Source organism: Notothenia rossii, assembly GCF_949606895.1.
Source record: "Notothenia rossii genome assembly, chromosome: 6".
Lineage (NCBI taxonomy): Eukaryota > Metazoa > Chordata > Actinopteri > Perciformes > Nototheniidae > Notothenia > Notothenia rossii.
This window is the reverse complement of record NC_136909.1, coordinates 44,280,758-44,302,322: the sequence shown is the minus strand read 5'-3', so window position 1 is coordinate 44,302,322 and position 21,565 is coordinate 44,280,758. Positions and strand designations below refer to the sequence as shown.

Below are 21,565 nucleotides of genomic sequence, written 5' to 3'. Positions count from 1 at the left end.
TGTCACGGATATCATACTCTGTGCTAAATGAGAGACATGTAATCATTTTCATGTTGTTATTTAACAAAATAATGTTGTTTAGTCGAAAAAAACGAACAGGAGGAAATGCAGCCCGGCTCTCGATTTTTAATCCTAATTTAATCATCATCTTCACCACGATCATTTGTTTTTATGTTCGCCGAATTGACATGAAATCACTGATACATATGAATATACTGTATTCAACTTCATTAAAACGTTATTAACGTGCCTAAACTCAGTAATTCACTAAAAATATTTATATTTTAATGGAGCCTCGTCGGCAGATCCCAAAGCGTAGCGGAGGGATCCTGATCTGCATGGAGGGTGTTATTTTCCACATAAGGAACAAGTCGCTGCAAATTATCCCGCTTATTACATGGCCAAATTCTCAACAGAGTAACGACATGACTCCCAATATTAATTGAAATGCTTTTATGGATTTAGAAAATGTTTTTATTGATTTAAAAAATAGTTGTATGTATCGATTTAAATTGACATGCATCCGCTAAGAAAAATAGTCCGTTGTTACCGTTTTTTAAACAGTCTGAATGAAACGGTAGCTCTCTCCCCCCTCCCCCCCTGATCTTTCTTCTCCAGCAGCTAAATTAACTGTAGGTTACTCTGAGTCGGGGACGTGCACAGGTACGGGCTAATGTTGCCCGGGCAACGGCCCGTTTGACATTTTTGTCTGACCTGCCCCTCTGGAGAGAGCGAGAGTTTTTTTGTTTTCTACTGTGGCCGAATCAACATGATAAGCCCACAATTAGTATTGTAGCGTCTCACTGCGATAAAAACACAACTTGTCAGCGTTGTTATTGCCCCCAGTTACGTGACTTTGTTTACAATCTGACAGCTGGAAGCAAAGGAAAGCCCTCCGAGTCCGGCCTCATATGGCGATGGTGATCACACCAAAATGCCTGCCTGGCGTTAGAGTATAGGCGACAAACCAGGGGACTTTACTTCCTCTTGACACTCTCGGTTATTTACAAAAAACACACCTAAATATATTTGTTATTGTGCTTTTGTCTTTCAGTGTCTTTTCATCTGTAAACTCCCTCAACGGGGCCGCTCACTCTCTTTTCTTAATTGCCTTCTCACGGGTGAACAGTTCAATGTCCCGCTTTATTGTAGGATTTCTGCCATGTCTCCACTTTAGTTTGACCATCTCTGTTATGAAGTTATGGAATTCTAAATACATAAGTAATTAAATACCTCACTGTTACTGCGCTCATAAAGAATGATAAGAATAATGCGTATTGAACTGGTTTAATTAATTAGTGAGTTTATTTAAGGAAATTTGTTAGAAGCCCCAATATATCAGTAGCCTATGTCTGCCCAGCAGTTACAATGGTCAAACTACATTAAAACAGAATTGTCCCCATTTTTCTTTAATAGTTACTAACATTAGATATTTTAATGAGATAACAAAACATTTGCCTGAACAACGAATTTAGCAGTTGGTCATGAAAGTCAATGAGTGTCACTTGCAATGACAGTGTTGGGTTTTTATTACATTACATTACATGTCATTTGTTAGACGCTTTTATCCAAAGAGACTTACATACTCAATACTGTGGACAATCCCCAGAGGAGCAATTCGGGATGAAGTGTCTTGCCCAGGGACACAACGACATGCTTACTGCAGTGGGACTCAAATGTGCTACCCCCTGGTTCGAAGTCCAGCACACTACCCACTGAGCCACAGCCACCCCATTTTATTGTATGAACCTTTTACATTAAAAACAAGGGGGGAGGCCCTTTTTCCAGTTTAGAGCAATAGCCCCTCCAAATGTCTGTGCACGTCCCTGCTCTGAGTGACCATAGACTGTATGTGACAAGCTTACCGTTAGTGACGTAACAACACCATAAAAGCTGGTGGGTTGAAAGCAATACGGGAGGTAAAAATAACTAGAATAATTCTGATTTATTTATTGTGGCTTTTATGTTTTTAGGTATAAAATGTTATGTAATTCAGGCTTATTGTTCACCCTTCTCTAAAAGCCTTCAACAATGACAATATTCATAGTAATTTAATAAATCCTTCCAACACACATTGTAAAAATATGTACATCTTCTGATGTAACAACAATAACATTTTAAATAGTAACATAGCTGAACATGGTATTGCACATTTAGCTTTGAGTGTTACTGACCTGAGATGTTTTTATTACATGAATTAAGGTGACTGAGGCTTTTTAACATACAGGGATGCAAAATCATCAGGTATGAAAAAGGTGACAAGGATCCGAGCCCCGGGCTCCCCCACCCCACGGAATATCGTCTTTAAAATGAGGAATAACAGAGGATTTTAGCAGTCAGAACAACTAAAGCAGCAGTGTTAATAATAACAGAAACGCCAAAGAGTCACATCTAATAGAAATATATAAAAGCATTTATTTTAATTGTGTAGCAGTCAGTTTATAATTTTGGCAGCACTGTTGAGCATTTTGAAAATGTATTTTCATGCCTCTGTGGAAGGCTTAGTCTTTCTATCTTTATAGCCACATGGTGTAAAGTAACTAAGTTCATAAAATCAACAAGTACTATACTTGGGCACAATTTTGAGATACTTGTACTTTATTTAAGTATTTCAATGTTTTGCTACTTTGTTCTACTCCACTACAGTTCAGAAGTACATGGTGTACTTCTACTCCCATACATGTATTTAATACCTTTAGTTACTTTACATATGTGGATGATTGATGTGCAATATAATCAAGTGTTAAATCAGACTTTAGTTCCACCTGGAGTAAATCCACAAGCTACTCTGCAGTATACAAAGCCATTCAAACTAGCTGCACCTTTACCAGCTTTGAGAACACTTTCATGATCAATCATTACAAAACATATCATATCTATTATTCTGAAATGGACCAATCTGCACAATGACTACTTTTACTGTCGCTACTTTCACTATATTTTGATGATAATACTTTTCTACTTTTACTTGAGGAACATTTTGAATGCAGGACTTTTACTGTAACAGAGTATTCCTACACTCTGGGACTATTACTTTTACTCAAGTACAAGATCTGAGTACTTTTACTTTTACTCAAGTACAAGATCTGAGTACTTCTACTTTTACTCAAGTACAAGACCTGAGTACTTCTACTTTTACTCAAGTACAAGATCTGAGTACTTCTACTTTTACTCAAGTACAATATATATATATACTTATACCACCTCTGTTTATAGCCTTTGAGAAAAACTATTAGAAATAGAAGGCTAAAGCTAACGTTAGCAGATAGTGACAATGAATGCTAGCTAGCTAGCTCAACGATTCCTTAAATAATATTGCCACAGAAAAACTTTTCAGTTCAAATCCCGCTCTGCCGCTCCGACAGGGAGCTCTGCTCTGAACACCTGAACGGCCCGTTCTAACAGCTGTTCACCAGGGGTCCAGTCTGTGCCACAGTGACTCCGGACGCACAGTTAATATTAACGAACGCACCCGTAGGTAATGTAGCTGCTGAAGCTAGACCATCATCTCGGAGCAGCAGAGCCTTATTATACATCCATGAGCAGAGCCGACAGGCAGGAAGACTCGAGCACACAGCTCGTCCTTCATTATAATATATAAAAAAAGAACACCATGCGTGTCATGATGGCACATAACAGCTCACGGCCGCAGATTACTCCGGGTCCCAGACCCCCCCATACCCCAAAAATATTTTTATTGCAGATCTACATGAATCACACAAACGACCTATTTTGGATTCAAAACTGCGAATTTCGCCAAAAGGTGACAAGTTTGCATCACTGAACATAGACAGAGCACAACTGAAACATAACATCTGAAACGATGTAACAACATAATAAACTTTTTGGGGATGCAGCTTGGGATGTGAGGAGTGAGGGACACGGCTTAGAACGGGCGTGTCGCCTGGCAGGACAGGAGAGTGTGTGCACCAGTCTGCCTTGAGCTATGAATTCATGTCCGTGACACTCACAGCTGTTTTATAGAAGGAAAACCTCCTTCACTTCATGAAAGTGTTTTAAACACACACACACACACACACACACACACACACACACACACACACACACACACACACACACACACACACACACACACACACACACACACACACACACACACACACACACACACACACACACACACACACACACACACACACACACACACACACACACACACACACACACACACACTTGAAATGAAATCACTGACAAATATGAATATACTGTTATTAACATGCCTAAATTCAGTAATTCACTAAAAATATTTATATTTTAATGGAGCCTCGTCGGCAGATCAGGATCCCAAAGCGTAGCGGAGGGATCTTGATCAGCATGAAGGGTGTTAATTTCCCCATAAGGAACAAGTCGCTGCAAATTATCCCGCTTATTACATGGCCACATTCTCAACAAAGTAACGACATGACTCCCAATATTAATTGAAATGCTTTTATGGATTTAGAAAATGTTTTTATTGATTTAAAAATAGTTGTATGTATTGATTTAAATTGACATGCATCCGCTAAGAAAAATAGTCCGTTGTTACCGTTTTTTAAACAGTCTGAATGAAACGGCAGCTCTCAGCTGTGTATTTACACAACTAATGGCCCATCAACCACAGCTCTCTCCCCCCCTCCCCCCCTGATCTTTCTTCTCCAGCAGCTAAATTAACTGTAAGTTACTCTGAGTGACAAGCTTACAGTTAGACACAACACTGTCATTGCAAGGGACCCTCAGTTAGTTGACTTTTATGTTCAACGGCTAAATTCATTACTGATAAAAAAGGGCTTCTACTGTACCTAATTACCTTAACACTAGAACCGCCAGAGGTTTTTGTATAGGCCTACTTAAACATGATTAGAATGCAATTTTTAACAACATAGGGTGCCACATAACACACTTTCAGGAAAAGTCACGGACTGGGAGACTTTAATATTTTATTGAAAAAAAGTTACATTGCACACACACATCAAACAAATTGACCCGATTGGCGGTTCTAGTGTTAAATAAACTCACTAATTAATGAAACCAGTTCAATACGCATTATTCTTATTCTTCTCATTCTTTATGAGCGCAGAAATAGTCTTAAAATCAGATCTGTTTTTTAAATGAAATCTGACGGCAGGCAGTTAGCTCTGATCACCTATGATAAATGTGCCACACCTAATCGCTGGCCATTCAGCCACAGAGCTCCCTCTATACAAATCAAACTGTAGACGGTGTGAAAGCACCTATTAAATATTGATGTGTTGAAATGCTCTTCAAAACACAACTGAAAGTCCATGAAACTTGTCTTTCTGTATTTGTGAATGAAGCGCCATCTCCTGGTTAAAACCTGAAATAGAAAATCTGGCAACGCCCTCTTGGAAAATAGTGGGAGGGCTTAACATTCCTCTATACTGGTTTTAGGCAGGTCGTAGGCAGGAAGCTGTAAGTTGGAGTCTGAAATTAGGTGCTACATATGTATGAAAGTCAGACAATCAATTAAATCCATCAATTACATTTTATTTATATAGCCTAATATCAAAAATTACGTGTTGTTAGCATCTGGCTAGCTAGCTGCACTAACGGACATACGGAGCTGTTTGTTCCACAACAAGCTGGAGGAGAGCTCTCCTCTCAGACTGAGAGAGTCAGGTGAGCTAAAGGACTCTCTGAGGGTTTAGATAATTAACTTTAGTCTAAGTTATCTCAGTGGGTCTAAAACAGTTTGGTCAAAAATTATCCAAAAGATTATTTCCGCAGCACACCTTCATATGATCATTATAGTTAAAAAATAAGAGAATAAGGGAAAAACAGTTATGAAATACTATATGGCAGTAAAACAAGAATAGAGTTTAAAAGGGGAGTGATTTGTAAAATATCCATAAAGAAAAAGAACATCTGCTTACAGTTGTGTTTCATCTGGGTGTTGAGAGATGTATCCATAGATCTCTTAATGTTGCTCTCAAAGTGCACCAGATTCATGCTTTTAACTTCAATATTTAAAGCAAATCTTCCCGGGGGAGCAAAAAATAGCACTTTACCCCTTTCTATATGCCGTGAGCTGATTATCGAGCCTTCAGTGTAACAGTCGCGGGTGTACTGTGTGTTTGCGTGTGGGGAGTGCTTTTGTGCGTGCTCTATAGTGCCCGTAATATTGTACACTGGAGTCCAGCACCTCATCACCCCCACTCAAAATACCTTCCCGCGCCTCTGCTCGCAGTAACAAGGAAAAACTCCATAATAAACCCCACAGTTTATGGGGAGGAGGGTCCCTCCCGTCTCCCAGGACGGACAATAGGTGTGTGGTGCAGTGTGATGTGCGTTGGTGTTCGGATCAGGGGCTCACAGGTTCAAACCCCACTGCAGTCAGTATGTCGTTGTGTCCCTGGGCAAGACACTTCACCCCAAATTGCTCCTGTGGGGATTGTCCACAGTATTGAATATGTAAGTCGCTTTGGATAAAAGCGTCTAACAAATTACATGTAATGTAATGTAGGTGCAATAGGTGTTGTGTTTAAATAAAGGATAATACATTTACAACAGAGACAGCCCAAATGTTAGAAATGATAATATGTCTATATGAGGGTTATTGTGCCAAAGTAAACGCATTTCTTGCTGCTTAGTGTGGAATGCCATATCCTTTCAAGTTTTGCTTCAGTTTTCAGGGTTATGCAATGGAGCTAGCCTTTGTTGTTTTATGTTCTCCTTTTTTTAAGGATCAACAGAATCAAATGTTATTTGCAGCGTGACTGTAGCACTACCAAAGCAAAAGTACATATGTACTCATAGATGAATTCATACAAATGTTTTTTTTTTTTTTTTTCAACATTTATTAACTGTTTGCACTTACCGTAGGCAAATGAGACCTTTGCTTTTGTTGGAAACGTGACACACTACACCCGGGTCTGGCTCAACATCTCCGCCCAGCTCAGGACTTTTCTGGAGGAGGGTCGTCTGCACAACCACTTGGTGTGGCTGCAGCAGGTAGAATCTAGTCATCTTTCAAAATCAAAGATGCAGTACTATCATGATGTAAAAGAAATAATGTGCATTGATAATTTCACATTGAGTTGATATTTTCCGAATAATTAGACTTAAGTCAGAAAACATGCAACCTTGCACACACATTAGTCTCTGTTCCTCCCCCTTCTATTCTCCCCAGCTGTCCTCAGAGCTGCAGCAGCACCCTGAGCTGTTGAATGGCACAGACAGTGAGCTAATGCAGGGTCTGATGGAGGGAAACTACAGCCTTCCGAACATCTCCATCCTGCTGGAGCAGATGGACACCATCGACAACGCTGCCTGCGGCTGGACACGCTTCATGTCTAAGGTCAGTTCAGTGAAGAACTCTGGCTCCCAACAAAACAGGCCAGCTGCATGTGATGTTCTCCCATGACTGAGGCAGAAAGAGAGGGAGAGGTTTCTGATTCTAGCAAAGCAGATGCTGCAGTCCTTCATTATGCTGGTATTAAAGGTTTTGATTTGTTCATTTCTGTCGTCAAAGGATATTTTGCCCTATGCTTCCAGGTTAGTGTTGATGTCTTCAAGGGCTTTCCCAACGAGGACAGCATCGTCAACTACACCCTGAACCAGGCCTACCAGGACAACGTGTCTGTGTTTGCCAGTGAGTCCTCATACACTCAAACACTTATAGTTTCTTGGGATTCACATTTTACAGTGCACATGTACATATTGTCTGTGACTATGTACGCACATGCATCCACAAACACACAACCCCACAAACATGCAAGATCAATAACAACGTTCAGCCTCCCTGTAAGAGCCATTATGGCATATTGTTGTTTATGCTCATTATTTATGGCTTTATTTTGAAGGCATCTTTGGGCGCTGGGCAATTGGGACACCTGGTATAATCATATATATTGGAGCCAGGTGGTGGTGGGATTAGAGCACATGTAAGCATGTGGTTTTTTACCACTGGGAAAAACATGAGGAATCCTGAGGATAGGCAAATGGCAAGTTACAGGAGAATGGTTAAATGCACTTTGTTTGATGATATCGAATCTTGAAAATAAATTCACAAAAGGATATTCTTGTCTGGACTTGGATAATTCCCATGCGTAAGATTCGCTATCTGGTGCTTTAGCGGCAGTTTAACTTTTGAGTAAATTTTCAGTTGACTCAAAGGGAATAATGGATTTCCCCATTTGGATGCTATGTCAGAGCATGAGAAACAAGTGCATGGACTAAGTCCAAAGCTTTCGACAAGGATGTAAGCATTAGGAGTGTGTGGGAACCTACAAAGGACAATTTGGATTTCGCCGAAAGGTGACAATTTTGCATCACTGAACATAGACAGAGCACAACTGAAACATAACATCTGAGATGTAACACCATAATACACTTTTTGGGGATGCTTGGGATGTGAGGAGTGAGGGATACGGCTTAGAACGGGCGTGTCGCCTGGCAGGACAGGAGAGTGTGTGCACCAGTCTGCCTTGATCTATGAATTCATGTCCGTGACACTCACTGCTGCCCACAGCTGTTTTATAGAAGGAAATTCCTTCACTTCATGAAAGTGTTTTAACCACACACACCTCTACTACACACACATGACGGGTGTTATTTTCCTCATAAGGAACAAGTCGCAGCAAATTATCCCGCTTATTACAAGGCCACATTCTCAACAAAGTAACGACATGACTCCCAATATTAATTTAAATGCTTTTATGGATTTAGAAAATGTTTTTATTGATTTAAAAAATAGTTGTATGTATTGATTTAAATTGACATGCATCAGCTAAGAAAAATAGTCCGTTGTTACCGTTTTTTAAACAGTCTGAATGAAACGGCAGCTCCCAGCTGTGTATTTACACAACTAATGGCCCATCAACCACAGCTCTCTACCCCCCTCCCCCCTTGATCTTTCTTCTCCAGCAGCTAAATTAACGGTAGGTTACTCTGAGTGACAAGCTTACTGTTAGACACAACACTGTCATTGCAAGTGACCCTCAGTTAGTTGACTTTTATGTTCAACTGCTAAATTCGTTACTGATAAAAAAGGGCTTCTACTGTACCTAATTACCTTAACACTACCGCCAGAGGTTTTTGTATAGGCCTACCTAAACCCGTCAAATCCCGCTATTAGAATGCAATTTTTAACAACATAGTGTGCTACATAACACACTTTCAGGAAAAGTCAGGGACTGGGAGACTTTAATATTTTATTGAAAAAAAGTTACATTGCACACACACCACACAAATTGACCCGATTGGCGGTTCTAAATGTTGTTAAATAAACTCACTAATGAATGAAACCAGTTCAATACGCATTATTCTTATTCTTATCATTCTTTATGAGCGCAGAAATAGTCTTAAAATCAGATCTGTTTTTTAAATGAAATCTGACGGCAGGCAGTTAGCTCTGATCACCTATGATAAATGCGCCGCACCTAATCGCTGGCCATTCAGCCACAGACACTGTTCGAAATGGGGGGGGAGCTAGAGGGAGCTTGGCTCCCCCGAAGAGGGAGGGAGCTCCCCTGAAGGCTGACTTTGAGATAAATAGGGGGAGCCCAAAACAATCGTGCATATTTGTGTCACACAGATTAGAAATGTTGAGTTTCTGTAAATAACAGTTCTTGAAATAAATAATAGTTATTGTTCATTACAGTTTCTGGATATTTGTTTTATATTTGTGAATATGTCTGGGTGTTGCCATCTGTACGTGGCGGCGCTGCATTCTTACTTACGTTGCTATGGTTATGGCGGTGATGCCGGCGCGGTATTTGAAATGTTCATATTGATGTTTTTTTAACTCTGGCTTTGTAATAAAAAATATGGCAAAACGAAAACAGCCAAGCGTCACAGCTTTTGGATTCACAAGCAAAGAAGCGAAGGAGTCTAAAAATGACAACGTGAACGGAAAACAACTTTTAGTTGGCCGGCTGTAAGCGGCGTTAGGGTCGAGCTTGACAGCTCCACACCGAGGGAGATGCCTGCCGATGCGGAGCCTGAAGAGGCTTCCACAACGGCCACATCCGCCGGCATAGTGACACCGTCTGTATTAGTAGAAGAGTGTTTTTATAGCAATTGATCGCATCCGCGCTGCTGCGCCAGTCAACAGAGCGTGCGTGTGACATATTTAGTAGCAGGATGTGCTCTGAAAAATAGGGCTCCCCGAAAGCAAATGGGTAATTCGAAAACTGACAGAGCTCCCTCTATACAAATCAAACTGTAGACGGTGTGAAAGCACCTATTGTTTTAAATAATGGTCGGAATGTGACCTGTGAGCCTTCTGAATTACCGTGGGACAGCACATTCTAAACTAAAATGTTCAATCAATAAAGTAACATTTTATCTTATCTTAATAATATCTTCATATTAATAATAATAATAAATCATACAGTATGTGTCCGAAAGGGAGCAGGAGGAAGCAAACACAAAAATATACAAAAAATATACTGCATATTAAAGCAAACGATTGTAAAGGTTAAAGTATGAGCATAACAAATAAAGAAGTGTAATGTAAACATTTACATTATAATTATGATTATTTAATATATAAAGACTATATATTATTGAATTACAAGATTAGATAAACTTTAGTTGATCTAAAATATTGATGTTAAAATGCTCTTCAAAACACAACTGAAAGTCCATGAAACTGGTCTTTCTGTATTTGTGAATGAAGCGCCATCTCCTGGTTAAAACCTGAAATTGAAAATCTGGCAACGCCCTTTGGAAAATAGTGGGAGGGCTTAACATTCCTCTATACTGGTCTTTGGCAGGTCGTAGGCAGGAAGCTGTAAGCTGGAGTCTGAAATTCAGTGCTACATCTGTAAATGCCTTACCGTTGTTGTTCGAGCCACTGGATAAAACTGCTGTTGCTGTGTGGTTTATAGCAGGGGTTCCCGACCCCCGGTTCGCAGAGGTGTTACTGCCAGGCCGCAAAATAGCTGTGAGTTTATCGTAATATTTGCACAAAAAAATATATATATTCAGTTATTTTTCAATTTTCGCACCTATACCAGTCATATTATTTCATGTTATGTTTATGTGGGGAAATGGCAGTGCATACATTATTTGAGATATATTTCGAACTCAGACTTCATTTTAAGGACATTGCGGCCAGGGGTGTAGAGCTATTTTGTTATTTGTAAAACCTCCTTCACTTCATGAAATGGCTGCAGCATCAGGAGGCAGCCTCTAAGAAGTGCAGCACCAGCGCGTACACACCGCCTTCGATGTGTTCCCCACTGCAGGCTGCTGCGTTTCAACCACACACACCTCTACACACGCACACACACACACACACACATCGAACGGCCCGATTATTCCCCCTATTACTCGTTGTATGAAGGAAATGTCCGGTCACAAATGCGCATGATGTGTGTGTGTGTGTGTGTGTGCTCTGCTCAGCTCCGCTGTGTGTGTGTATGTTCGGTGGGTTTGTGTGTGTCCAACAACGGCATTTGTTTTCAAATTACCATGAACAGTAATTTACACATATCTGGCCAACACCACAGGTATGTGGGTGTTCCCAAAAGAAGTTAGTTTAATCTTAATCTCGATGTAGTGCTAAATGCTGTCGCAGTGCACCGGAACGAACGCACCCGGTATGACGTTAATGACGTAATATGTTTTGGATGCATATTGTTCTATCATTTGTTCAGGCTGTTACATACAATTAGCCACTGTTGCTATATTATATTGTATATTATATTAATATTTGTAAAGCGGTCCTATTTTTTTAAAATTGTATCCTGGTTTTAAACCCATGTTTTAAACGTTGTTAATATGTTTTGGATGCATATTGGTATTTCTTCAGGCTGTTAAATACAATTAGCCTCTGTTGCCACCTGCTGGTGAGTAAATATTAAAATCAGTTAAAATTGACAACCGGTCCACGATTTTATTTTAATGTATCTGCCGGTCCTTGGCACAATAAAGGTTGGGAACCCCTGGTTTATAGAACAGGCTAAATAATGTTGGCGCGATTATGGACAACGCCCTCAAGAGGGCAGTCCAACCTACAGAAAAGGCCATGGAGTAGCGGCTGCATCAATACAATGCAGGGAGAGGTAACTCACTGCTAAACTGAATGAAGTTAAGCTGTTCATGGACAATACCGGTAACTTGATGGAAATTCATTCTAAGATGAAAGTTTTTTAAACAATCTTTGAATAGTTTAAAGCAGGGGTCTCCAACCTTTTTTAAATCTGAGAGCTACTTTGAAAAAATGAAAGTGGCCAAGAGCTACTTCCATCACATCGCTTACATTTATTCACATACCCCTCACCAGTTGAATTAAGCTATACTTTTGTACACGTGTGAAATTGCAATACCTAGAGCTTATCAAAAATCTTAACTTCACATCAAGGTCCAAAGAAACGACAATTTCTCACTTCTTATTATGGCCCACATAGTAAGTACTTCACTGAAAATGCACATAAATGTCCTTAATCACCGCCCCTACAAGCATCTTATGGCACGTGTAAAATAAGAGCATTCACTCTTTTTTACTGTCAGTGAGATGAATGGCGCTGCATGGAGTCCACCATAGAGTGTATGCTGGAGTGTACCCACTTAGGTTCACTCTAATAGTCATTTAAATGTTCATCAGTCAGTCTCGTTCATGACATTCATGTCATAAAAAGCTGCTTCACAAAGTTATGTAGAGCCAAATAAAGCAGACATGTTCAGTGCTGCTTGGTGAATGTTCTTATCATTTTCTGGGTCTACAAGACTCCACAAATGTTGTGAGTGTTGGTGAGACTTAAAGAGCATCTTGCAGGTGTTTTTTTTTTCTACATTTATGCTTAAACTTGCTTGAAAATTACAATTAAAAAAGTCAATGTAGGATTTGATATGTTTTACGAGACATAAGGGCAGGAATTCAGAGGGAAAGGAGCAATTTTGAGCTCTGCTCTTAAAAACGGCTTTTTTTTAAGGTCATACGTCAAACGTGTCATATTACATCACACAGGGGACACATCTCCGCTCTCTGACCGCGGGTATAGTAGAGTTGCGTTGAGTAGAGCGGTTGTGTTTTAAGGAGCTGGTATTTTTCGGTAGTTTTACATTGTATTTCACCATTTGTAATCATGGTGCAGTATTGTGTTTGTGCAGGTTGCACAAATACCAGCCTGTCAGGACATTGAGTCCACAGTAAAAAGGACCGGAGCTAACGTTCGTTCCTGGGTGCGTTGTGCATCCACCTCCCTGCAACACATACTCTCCACAGCTTTATCAGGAAACCGTATTACTTCTCTCTCCCCCCCTTCGCTGCTCTCTCTCTCTCTCCCATCCGGTACACGGCACCGTAAGAAATAGTGTGGAGTTCCATTAGGTAACGCTGTGGTGGCTGTACTGCTCCAGCCGTCTCCTTTGTGTTTGTTTGTTTCCCCCTGTCTGTGTTGTTTGTGTGGGCGTGGTGGCTGTCACTCCTGGCTCCCGGCTCAACCTCCATTCACCTGCTGCAATCAGCTGTGCACCCTCCCCGACTACACATCTGCTTTCCATCAAGCCATTTACAACGGCATATCAACGGAGGCTCCACAACCTTTCTCCGCCAGATCGTCAAGTATCAGCCGTATCTCGCGTCTCTCCTCCGGTACACAGCACCGTAGTGTGGAGTTGCATTAGGTAACGCGAGATACGGCTGATACTTGCGCATTAGTTTCTGTAATGGATCAGTATCAACAGTCCTGCCAGTAACGTTACTATATTATCAATGCTACGTTAGTTATAGCCTGATATATGATAGCTAACTTTACAATGTTGTGATGTGACGTTAGCTAACATTCTGTAGCTAACGCCGGTCACTCACCAAGATAGCTGCCCAGTTCTCCACTGGTTCTCCTCACAGCACAGCTCAATTTCTCTCCGATGGCCGTAATTTCTTCTAATCCTTGGCTGCTCCTGGTCTCTTGGACGCCTAGCAGGTTCATAATTATAAGGTTGTGGTCCGTCATATGCATTCGAATATTCATGTTCAACTTCTTCTGTGTCTTCTGTGCCTGTCTCGCCCAGAGGCTGGTGGGTGTGTGTGTGTGTGTGTGTGTGTGTGTGTGTGTGTGTGTGTGTGTGCGCGCGCGCGCGTGTGTGTGTGTGTGTAAGTGTGTGTGTGTGTGTGTGTCACATTGGTTTCTCATACAGCATCTCTGTATAGTATGTGTATTCACTCTCTGTCCTAAACGTTTTGTTGGAGCTCCTGCCCCCCCCCTCCCTGTGAGCCCAGTGTGCTCTGATTGGTCGGGACGTTGCGAGGCTCGTTGCTGCTGCGAGCTGCTGTGAGGAGCGGACAGGTTTCTGGGTCGGCGATACAGCGAGAACAAGCGAAACTCATCCTGAGCACACACAAACACTCACAGCCAAAGTAAAAACAATAAGTGTGGCTTGATATTGAGTAAGAAAAAGGTTTATAACGCTGTGAGCATGGGTCTGCAGAGAGCATTTCTCCGCCATCCCAACTCGTCTATTACCAACCAGGGAGTTCTATGCAAGTCAATGGGGACTCCCTGGCCGTGTCTCATATCTGGGATTCCCCTCCTCGACCGCGAGCGGAGGACTGAGGAGGGGAACCGAGGAGAGAAGAGGGGAAGCAGCAGGCGGTTAGAGAAATGAGAACTCCTCTCCTCTGAGCGGTCATTTTAAAGAGACGTCCATTAATGATGACAGGAGGCACAGCAGCACTCTGTCTGATGGACAGATGTGTTCATGACGACGTATATATATTTACTTTTAATTCATTCACAGTGCGGTATAATGAGACAGTAACAGGCTACAGATGCGGACACACACACACACACATGTATATATTTATATACCATTTCAAACAAGTATGAGAGCACTCTCATAATAACACTATCAGAGACTGGATATACCAAATCGACTCTTTGTTTGTAGATATCTACTAAACTACAACAAATAAAGAGAGTAGGCCTGTTATACTGAGTGATATATATTAAACACACTGCTCTGCTTTCTGCACAGACCTCAGAGCTGTTCTCACTGTAAACATTGCGTCGCGATGAAAGCAGTTAATAAAATAATATCCAGGGGATGCATGCAGAGCTGTCATTGGCTGAGATAAGTCCAGCCGTGCGTCACGACTCTTTGAAACATCTCTGTGGCCGGAAATGCATCCATGGAGGAACCGTGGAGGACCGTGGAGCATAAATCAGTGTATCCTCGGTTAGAGCTCCTCCAGAGAGCCTCCTCGATGCTCGATGCTCGATCCTCGGTCCTCGATGTGTATTTAGAGAAATGAGATGTCCTTCAACATGGCGCGCTGAAATTCATTTCCGGATCACTACCGGAGGACCGAGGAGTCGAGGATTTGAGGAGGGGAAATTCCAGAAATTAGATACGGCCCCTGTTAGTTAGTCAAGGGATCCTGGTTTGTGAGGTGCTCCGCGGATTGGTCCATTTGGGCCAATCCGGTCATTTGTTGTTGATTTGGGTGTTCACACGTCACAGAACCCAGGAAGCAAACAATGGAAAATGAGAAATGGAAAATGAGAAATGTCCAACGAGGCGTTCGTGGGCAGCATAGACAGGTCTTTTCTTTCTTAGAGTTTTACTCGCTACAGGGTGTACTTTGAGGGTTTGTGACTCTGCAGACCGTTTACATGCAGAAAAAGCTACATAACACACAAGGGGACGGGTAATAACCGGAAAAGCATGACATGGGACCTTTAACAACATAAGTTATACTGCTGAAAAAGCTCAATCTTATTTTATAAAATGGCCTATTTTCCCTAAAGTACAATAGACTCATTTTAAAATCCATAAATCTACCCCTATTTCTGAATTTAAGGTTTTAAATTAGAAGTAGACCCATGTTCTGTTGAATCATTGGACCATCATTTTTCTCATGCCCTTTTTCTAAATTATGTTCGTCTAATGTGAGAGATTGGTTGTTGTTTAAATTAACAGATATTCATGCTTTCAAATCATGTCACCTTTAATTTTATATTGATAATATGGAATCTTGAATATCTGATTTGGTTAATATAATAATGTTTTGGGTAAAACCATATACACTGCAGTTAATGGAAAGGTAGCAAGCCATCCTTTTTTTGTTTTATTAATTAAAATAGTTTTTTCTCTCCTAAAAATATACAGTTCTGGAAAATGTGTTAAAAAGATTCATAGTGATATTTCAAAATGTGTATTATTTTAAGTCAGCTCCTTAATGCCTCTTTCATTCTTTTGTGTCTTTTTTTAACCCCCTGGCTCTTATTGGATGTGTTAATTGCGTGCGTGCGTGCGTGCGTGCGTGCGTGTGTGTGTGTGATGGATCGTTGGAGCGTGCAACTCAAGGCATATGCTCGAACGGGAGCTGCCTGGACACTGCAATCATGTTGCGCGCACTATCCGTGTAACTACTCTGGTCTTGAAAGAACTTTACGCATCGAACTGATGTCCACAATCACGTTTATTCTCTTCTTTGCACAATCATGAAACACCGTGAAAACGTGTTCGCCTAGTAGACCAGCAGTAGAATTACGTTATCACATCGTTGACACTTTTACCGCCCTTTACTCTCTCACTAACACAATATAAACATCCGGGGCAAGAGGTCACATGACTTCCGGAAAGACAACTCTTATCATTTTTACAAAATAAAACAAAGTTCAAACATACATTAAACACTCTTCAAAAAAGGACAAAACAATAATAAGGGACCTTTGAGCGTCAGCTACACTCCCACCAAAATTACCTTCAAACACATATGCAGATATTAATACATACAATATGATCTTCATCAAATAAATCAATGGTAATTTTCAACACTTTTCGCTTGTTTGTCTTTCCCTTAACTCACATAATAGAATATTGCAAGTTCACAATATAATTTACATATTTGAACAATTAACCCATTTACATAACTGAGGCTACATCAACTTTAATATTCCTTTAGCCTAGGAAATATACATTTCTAGCAATTGTTTGCTTTCTAACTGCTCTCCATTAGAACAACTAACTTCTCAATAGGTCTTTTAACAACGGATGACTTGCTGAGGCGTTCACCCTTTCCCCCCCCGACTGCTGCATCAGAGAAGTGATGAAGTCAACACTCAGTAGCTCACCAAAGTGTGTAGGTGTGAAGCATCTTGGGATCTGAATCTTCTCAAGATTTTCAAGATCATTCATCCAACTCTCCCACCTTAGCTTCATCGCGCTTGGCAGTGGATCATCCTATCCGATTCCTTTCTTACACATCTCTCGCAGAACTCTCTTGCCTTCAAGGATGTATGGAGCTAGAAGACCATTTGCGAGATCCGGTCCTGGTTCTGGTTGTGTTTCTGCTTTCTTTACGTCGCCATCTTTGAAGACGCCATCCATAAACTTCACATAGTCAGCCTTGAATTTAGGATCTCTTAACAGTTCCCTTTTAAGGTGCTTTGGTCGAATCAAAGCCAGCCTTTTGTTGTCTGGGAGAAGAGTTTGTGCTTTGAATGTAAGAGGCATTTCTAGATGACCCATCTCGTTTTGCTGGATTCCTTCCTTTAAGATCTGCAGAAAGCGAATATCACCTTGAGATATGCCTTTTTCCCCTGGCCTGGTGTCCGCGAAATCGAACTCCAGCACCTTGATAACGGCTGATGACGTTACAGGTGGCACCTCCCTGACCGATACCCGATGACAAAGTCCAGTCACATCTTGAGAATGAACACGCTGTGATGCACTTCCTACGATGCTCCATCCAAGGTCAGTCTTAATGGCATAGGGCTCGTAATCGCCACCAGTGATGATTTTCCTTGGGGCCAGTGCTTTGGAGCAGTCATAGCCAATCAGTAATCCAACACCACAATCTATAAGTGGAGGCATCTCTTGAGCTATATCTGCAAGGTGTTTACATTTGATGGCTGTCTTGCAGGTTGGAATGTGCGCACGTTCAAGTGGAATGGAACCCCTTGTATAAGCTGGAGGCAGATCAATGGAGGTATTTGAGGTGAACCCTCTGACTTTGAGTCCACAAACTCTCTGACTCTTTACAATTGAGTCTTTTCCCATCATAGTCGATAATTGTAGTTTTAACGGCTCCATCTCTGTTTGCAGCTTCTCACAAACCTCCTGTTCTACAAAGGTGTGACTGCTTTGGGTGTCCAATAGAGCATACACCAGAGTTTCAGAATTAGGACTGTTAGATGATGAAATCCACACTGGCACGATCATTGAGGTGCTTCCACCTTCAACTCCATTCACACAACATGATAGTGAGGATGTATCTCTTCAAACCTGCTTTGTGTGTAGGGTTTGTCCGCTGAGGAACGCTCTTCATGCAAAGGAGTCGGATGACCCCTTTTGCATATGCCACACATGGCTCTGTTCTTGCAGTCTCTGGAGATATGTCCCTTTCTCAGGCTTGCAAAACACAGCCTATTTTCTTGTATGCCTTTTCTCTTTTCCTCCACAGTCAATTCTAGTAGCTTTTGGCATTTTAATATGGAATGATTTTCTCCACAGCAAAAACACTCAGTGTTTTGTGTTAGCATGCTCCCTTTCTTCACTTTCTCTGCATCTTCTGACTTGGTTTCTTCAACGTTGGTTTTAGCTACAATGCAAGGTGTTTCTGAATCCCCCACGTCGGTGGCAAATGTGTTTGCTTTTGACCCTTTTGCTTCTCTTACAGGCATTTCTGCTGAGGGTTTCAGAGCATAGTGATGACACTGGGTTGCATGTTATACGGGCCTCCTTTGATATGAACCTGGCAAACTCTGCAAAACTTGGATAGTCATTGCCTAAATCCAGCTGTTCTGTGACATAACGGTTCCACCTTGATGTGAACCAATCAGGAAGTTTGGTTAGCATCTTCTGATTCTCTTCACAGTCGTTAAGAACTTGTAGGCCCTTAACGTGAAGCATAGCGTTGCTGCATGTTTGGAGGAAATCACTAAATTCTCTCAACTTGAGATACTCCTTTCCCCCAATCTTTGGCCATCCGTTGAGTTTCTCTCTGAAGGCTCGCTGCACAACAAAGGAATGACCGTATCTGGCATTCAGCCTATCCCATGCTTGTTCATAGGCCTCCTCATCTTTTCTGTAGAAGCTACCTTCAAGGGCAGATTTTGCCCCCCCTGCTATGTACTTTTGCAGGTAGAACAGCCTATCTGCAGGGTTAGAGCATCGCCTCTCTATTAGAGCTTTAAAGCTTGCGCTCCACTCAGTGAACTTCAATGGATCACCAAAGAATACAGTGGGTTCTGGGACTGGAAGTCGGGTGAGAGCCATTGCTTCTTGCAACGCGTGTACTAAATGTGCCTCATTTTTTTTATCATTTCTTGACTTCCAGAGTGAGGAGAAGATGGACTGGCATCATTCAATTGGCTGTGTAAAGGACTACACCTCTCACTCCTTTCCTTTCTCTCTTCTTAGGTATACACATTTAACTTTGCCTGAATGACATCAAGGTCTCTTTGATTTTCAAGTTTCTTCAGTTGTTGGCGTTGAGCTTCAATAGCAGCTTCCATATCAATTTCAGCTCTTTTTGCCGCTAACTGTGCAACTGTCTCTGCTCTCTTGGCTGAAATACTAGGTGACTCTGAGATATGGTCTGAACGGTAGCTAGGTGCAGTGGCTCTAGATACTGTAGATCCATATATGGACCGAGCATACTGATTGTTAAGCAGCATGCGTAACCTTGATTTCTCTGCTTCAGCGTCAAAGTCGCCAGCATCTTCAGTTAATCTTACTCTCATTAACTGTAGTAGATCTGCAGTTACAGCTGAGCATGCATCAATTTTCTGCGAATTTCCTGATTAGGTGCTGTAGTATGTCGAATGTTGTCATACAACTCTTTTAATTCGAATTCAAGCCTCTCAACTTCGTCCATCATGTTATACATGTCACACTCAGCGCATTCTCCTTTAAGTCTAGTACGAATGTCTCTTACCTAATTTTTCCATTTTTCAAACACCGTTTTGAACTTATTTTCCTTTTGAGTTAACTCTAGCTCTTTAAGTTCTTGCATTTTTGTTGTTAGCCATCTCTCTCGAGAGGATTTCCTTACTCTTGTCTCTGATTTTTTAGGCGCAGCACTTCTTCTCTCATCTTTCTCTTCTGCTTCAAAGTCTCTTCTGCTTCAAATCAGACTGACAGACAGACTAAGTTACAGGCATGAATGGCAACTCTTGGAATACCTTTAACACTTAGCCAATACAATTCTTAACAGTAATAACCCTTAACAACAGTTACTTTTCAGGAACTTTAAATATATTTTCTTTACTTTATACCAGGGGTCACCAACCTTTTTTTTAGGGTGAGGGCTACTTTAAAAAAAATAAAACAAGTCGGGGGCTACTTTTACTCCTCTTTTTTTGTTTTTTGCAGTGTATATATTTAGCACATTTAACATTATTATATGCTGACCTTTAACCTTTGTGTGCTGTTTGGGTCTGTGGGACCCGTTTTCAGTGTTTACTAAAATAACATGTATTCAATTTAATTATTTTAACCTGCTTTATTTGGGGGTGGACCTCACATCCTCTAGGGGGGTCCTCACCTCCTCTAGGGGGGTCCTCACCTCCTCTATGGGGGGTCCTCACATCCTCTATGGGGGGTCTTCACCTCCTCTAGGGGGGACCTCACCTCCTCTATGGGGGGGTCTTCACCTCCTCTAGGGGGGACCTCAGGACCTCACCTCCTCTAGGGGGGTCCTCGCCTCCTTTTGGGGGGTCCGGGGGCATTCATCAATCTGGTGAACTTTGAGCACAACATGAATTTATGGACACAGCTCTCAACACTCAGATGAAAGGGAGCTGTGTACTTTTCAACACTCCAATCATCTTTAGAATATGATCACAACCAACAGCAAATAATTTAAACTTGTTTATTCTTATCTTATGTTACCTAGTTAGCATTCTTTCTTTTTTCGCTATGCATATTTTACTAATCACTCCCCTTTTAAACTTTTTTTTTACCGTCCTATAGTACACATTGGAATGATCTCTCTCTCTCTCTCTCTCTCTCTCTCTCTCTCTCTCTCTCTCTCTCTCTCTCTCAGAGGCTGTGTGATCCTCCGTGGAGATTACGCCATGCGTGTGTGTGCGTCAAGTGGTATACATATATATGCAAGTTGCAACCATACTTGCCAACCTTTAGACCTCAGAAATCGGGAGCATTTCAAAATGCAAAATTGGGGGGGGGGGGGGGGGGGGGGGGTTGCTAGTGGATCGCCGGAGCTGTTAGATTAACATTTACATGCTTATTGTAGTTGTAAGTGCACTGCCTTGCGGCCTGTAGCACCGTCCTTGATGGAGCGTGTGTGCTGGACCTGTATTTTACAGGAAAGGAGTGAGCAGAGAGTAGAGTAGTTCTCAATTCTTGTTCTGTTTTCTGTGAATATCTGCCTCACCCTCTCAGACTTTGAGTTGAGCGCGCTACTAAAGAGACGTGTTACCATGGAAACCAAACAATGGTGTAGCTGTATTAAAGTCAGAGTGGAAACAGTCGTGTGTAAATCTGATTTTGTCAGAAATCGGGAGAAATGCGGGAGAAATATGACCCCTTGAGGAAACCGGGAGACGAAAATCGGGAGGGTTGACAAGTATGGTTGCAACACACAGAGTAAAACTCTGCCCCTCAAGTGCTGTATATGCTGGCCTGA

At 41.5% G+C, this 21,565-nt stretch overlaps 1 protein-coding gene across 1 annotated transcript in view; it reads left to right on the top strand.

The window, feature by feature from the left end:
- abca2 (ATP-binding cassette, sub-family A (ABC1), member 2) overlaps nucleotides 1–21,565 on the top strand; it is a 422,430-nt gene that overhangs the window by 226,755 nt on the left and 174,110 nt on the right. The window contains 3 exon segments of the mRNA XM_079689553.1: nucleotides 6,841–6,969; nucleotides 7,148–7,315; nucleotides 7,513–7,609. Of these exon segments, the coding sequence (XP_079545679.1) occupies nucleotides 6,841–6,969; nucleotides 7,148–7,315; nucleotides 7,513–7,609 (394 nt within the window).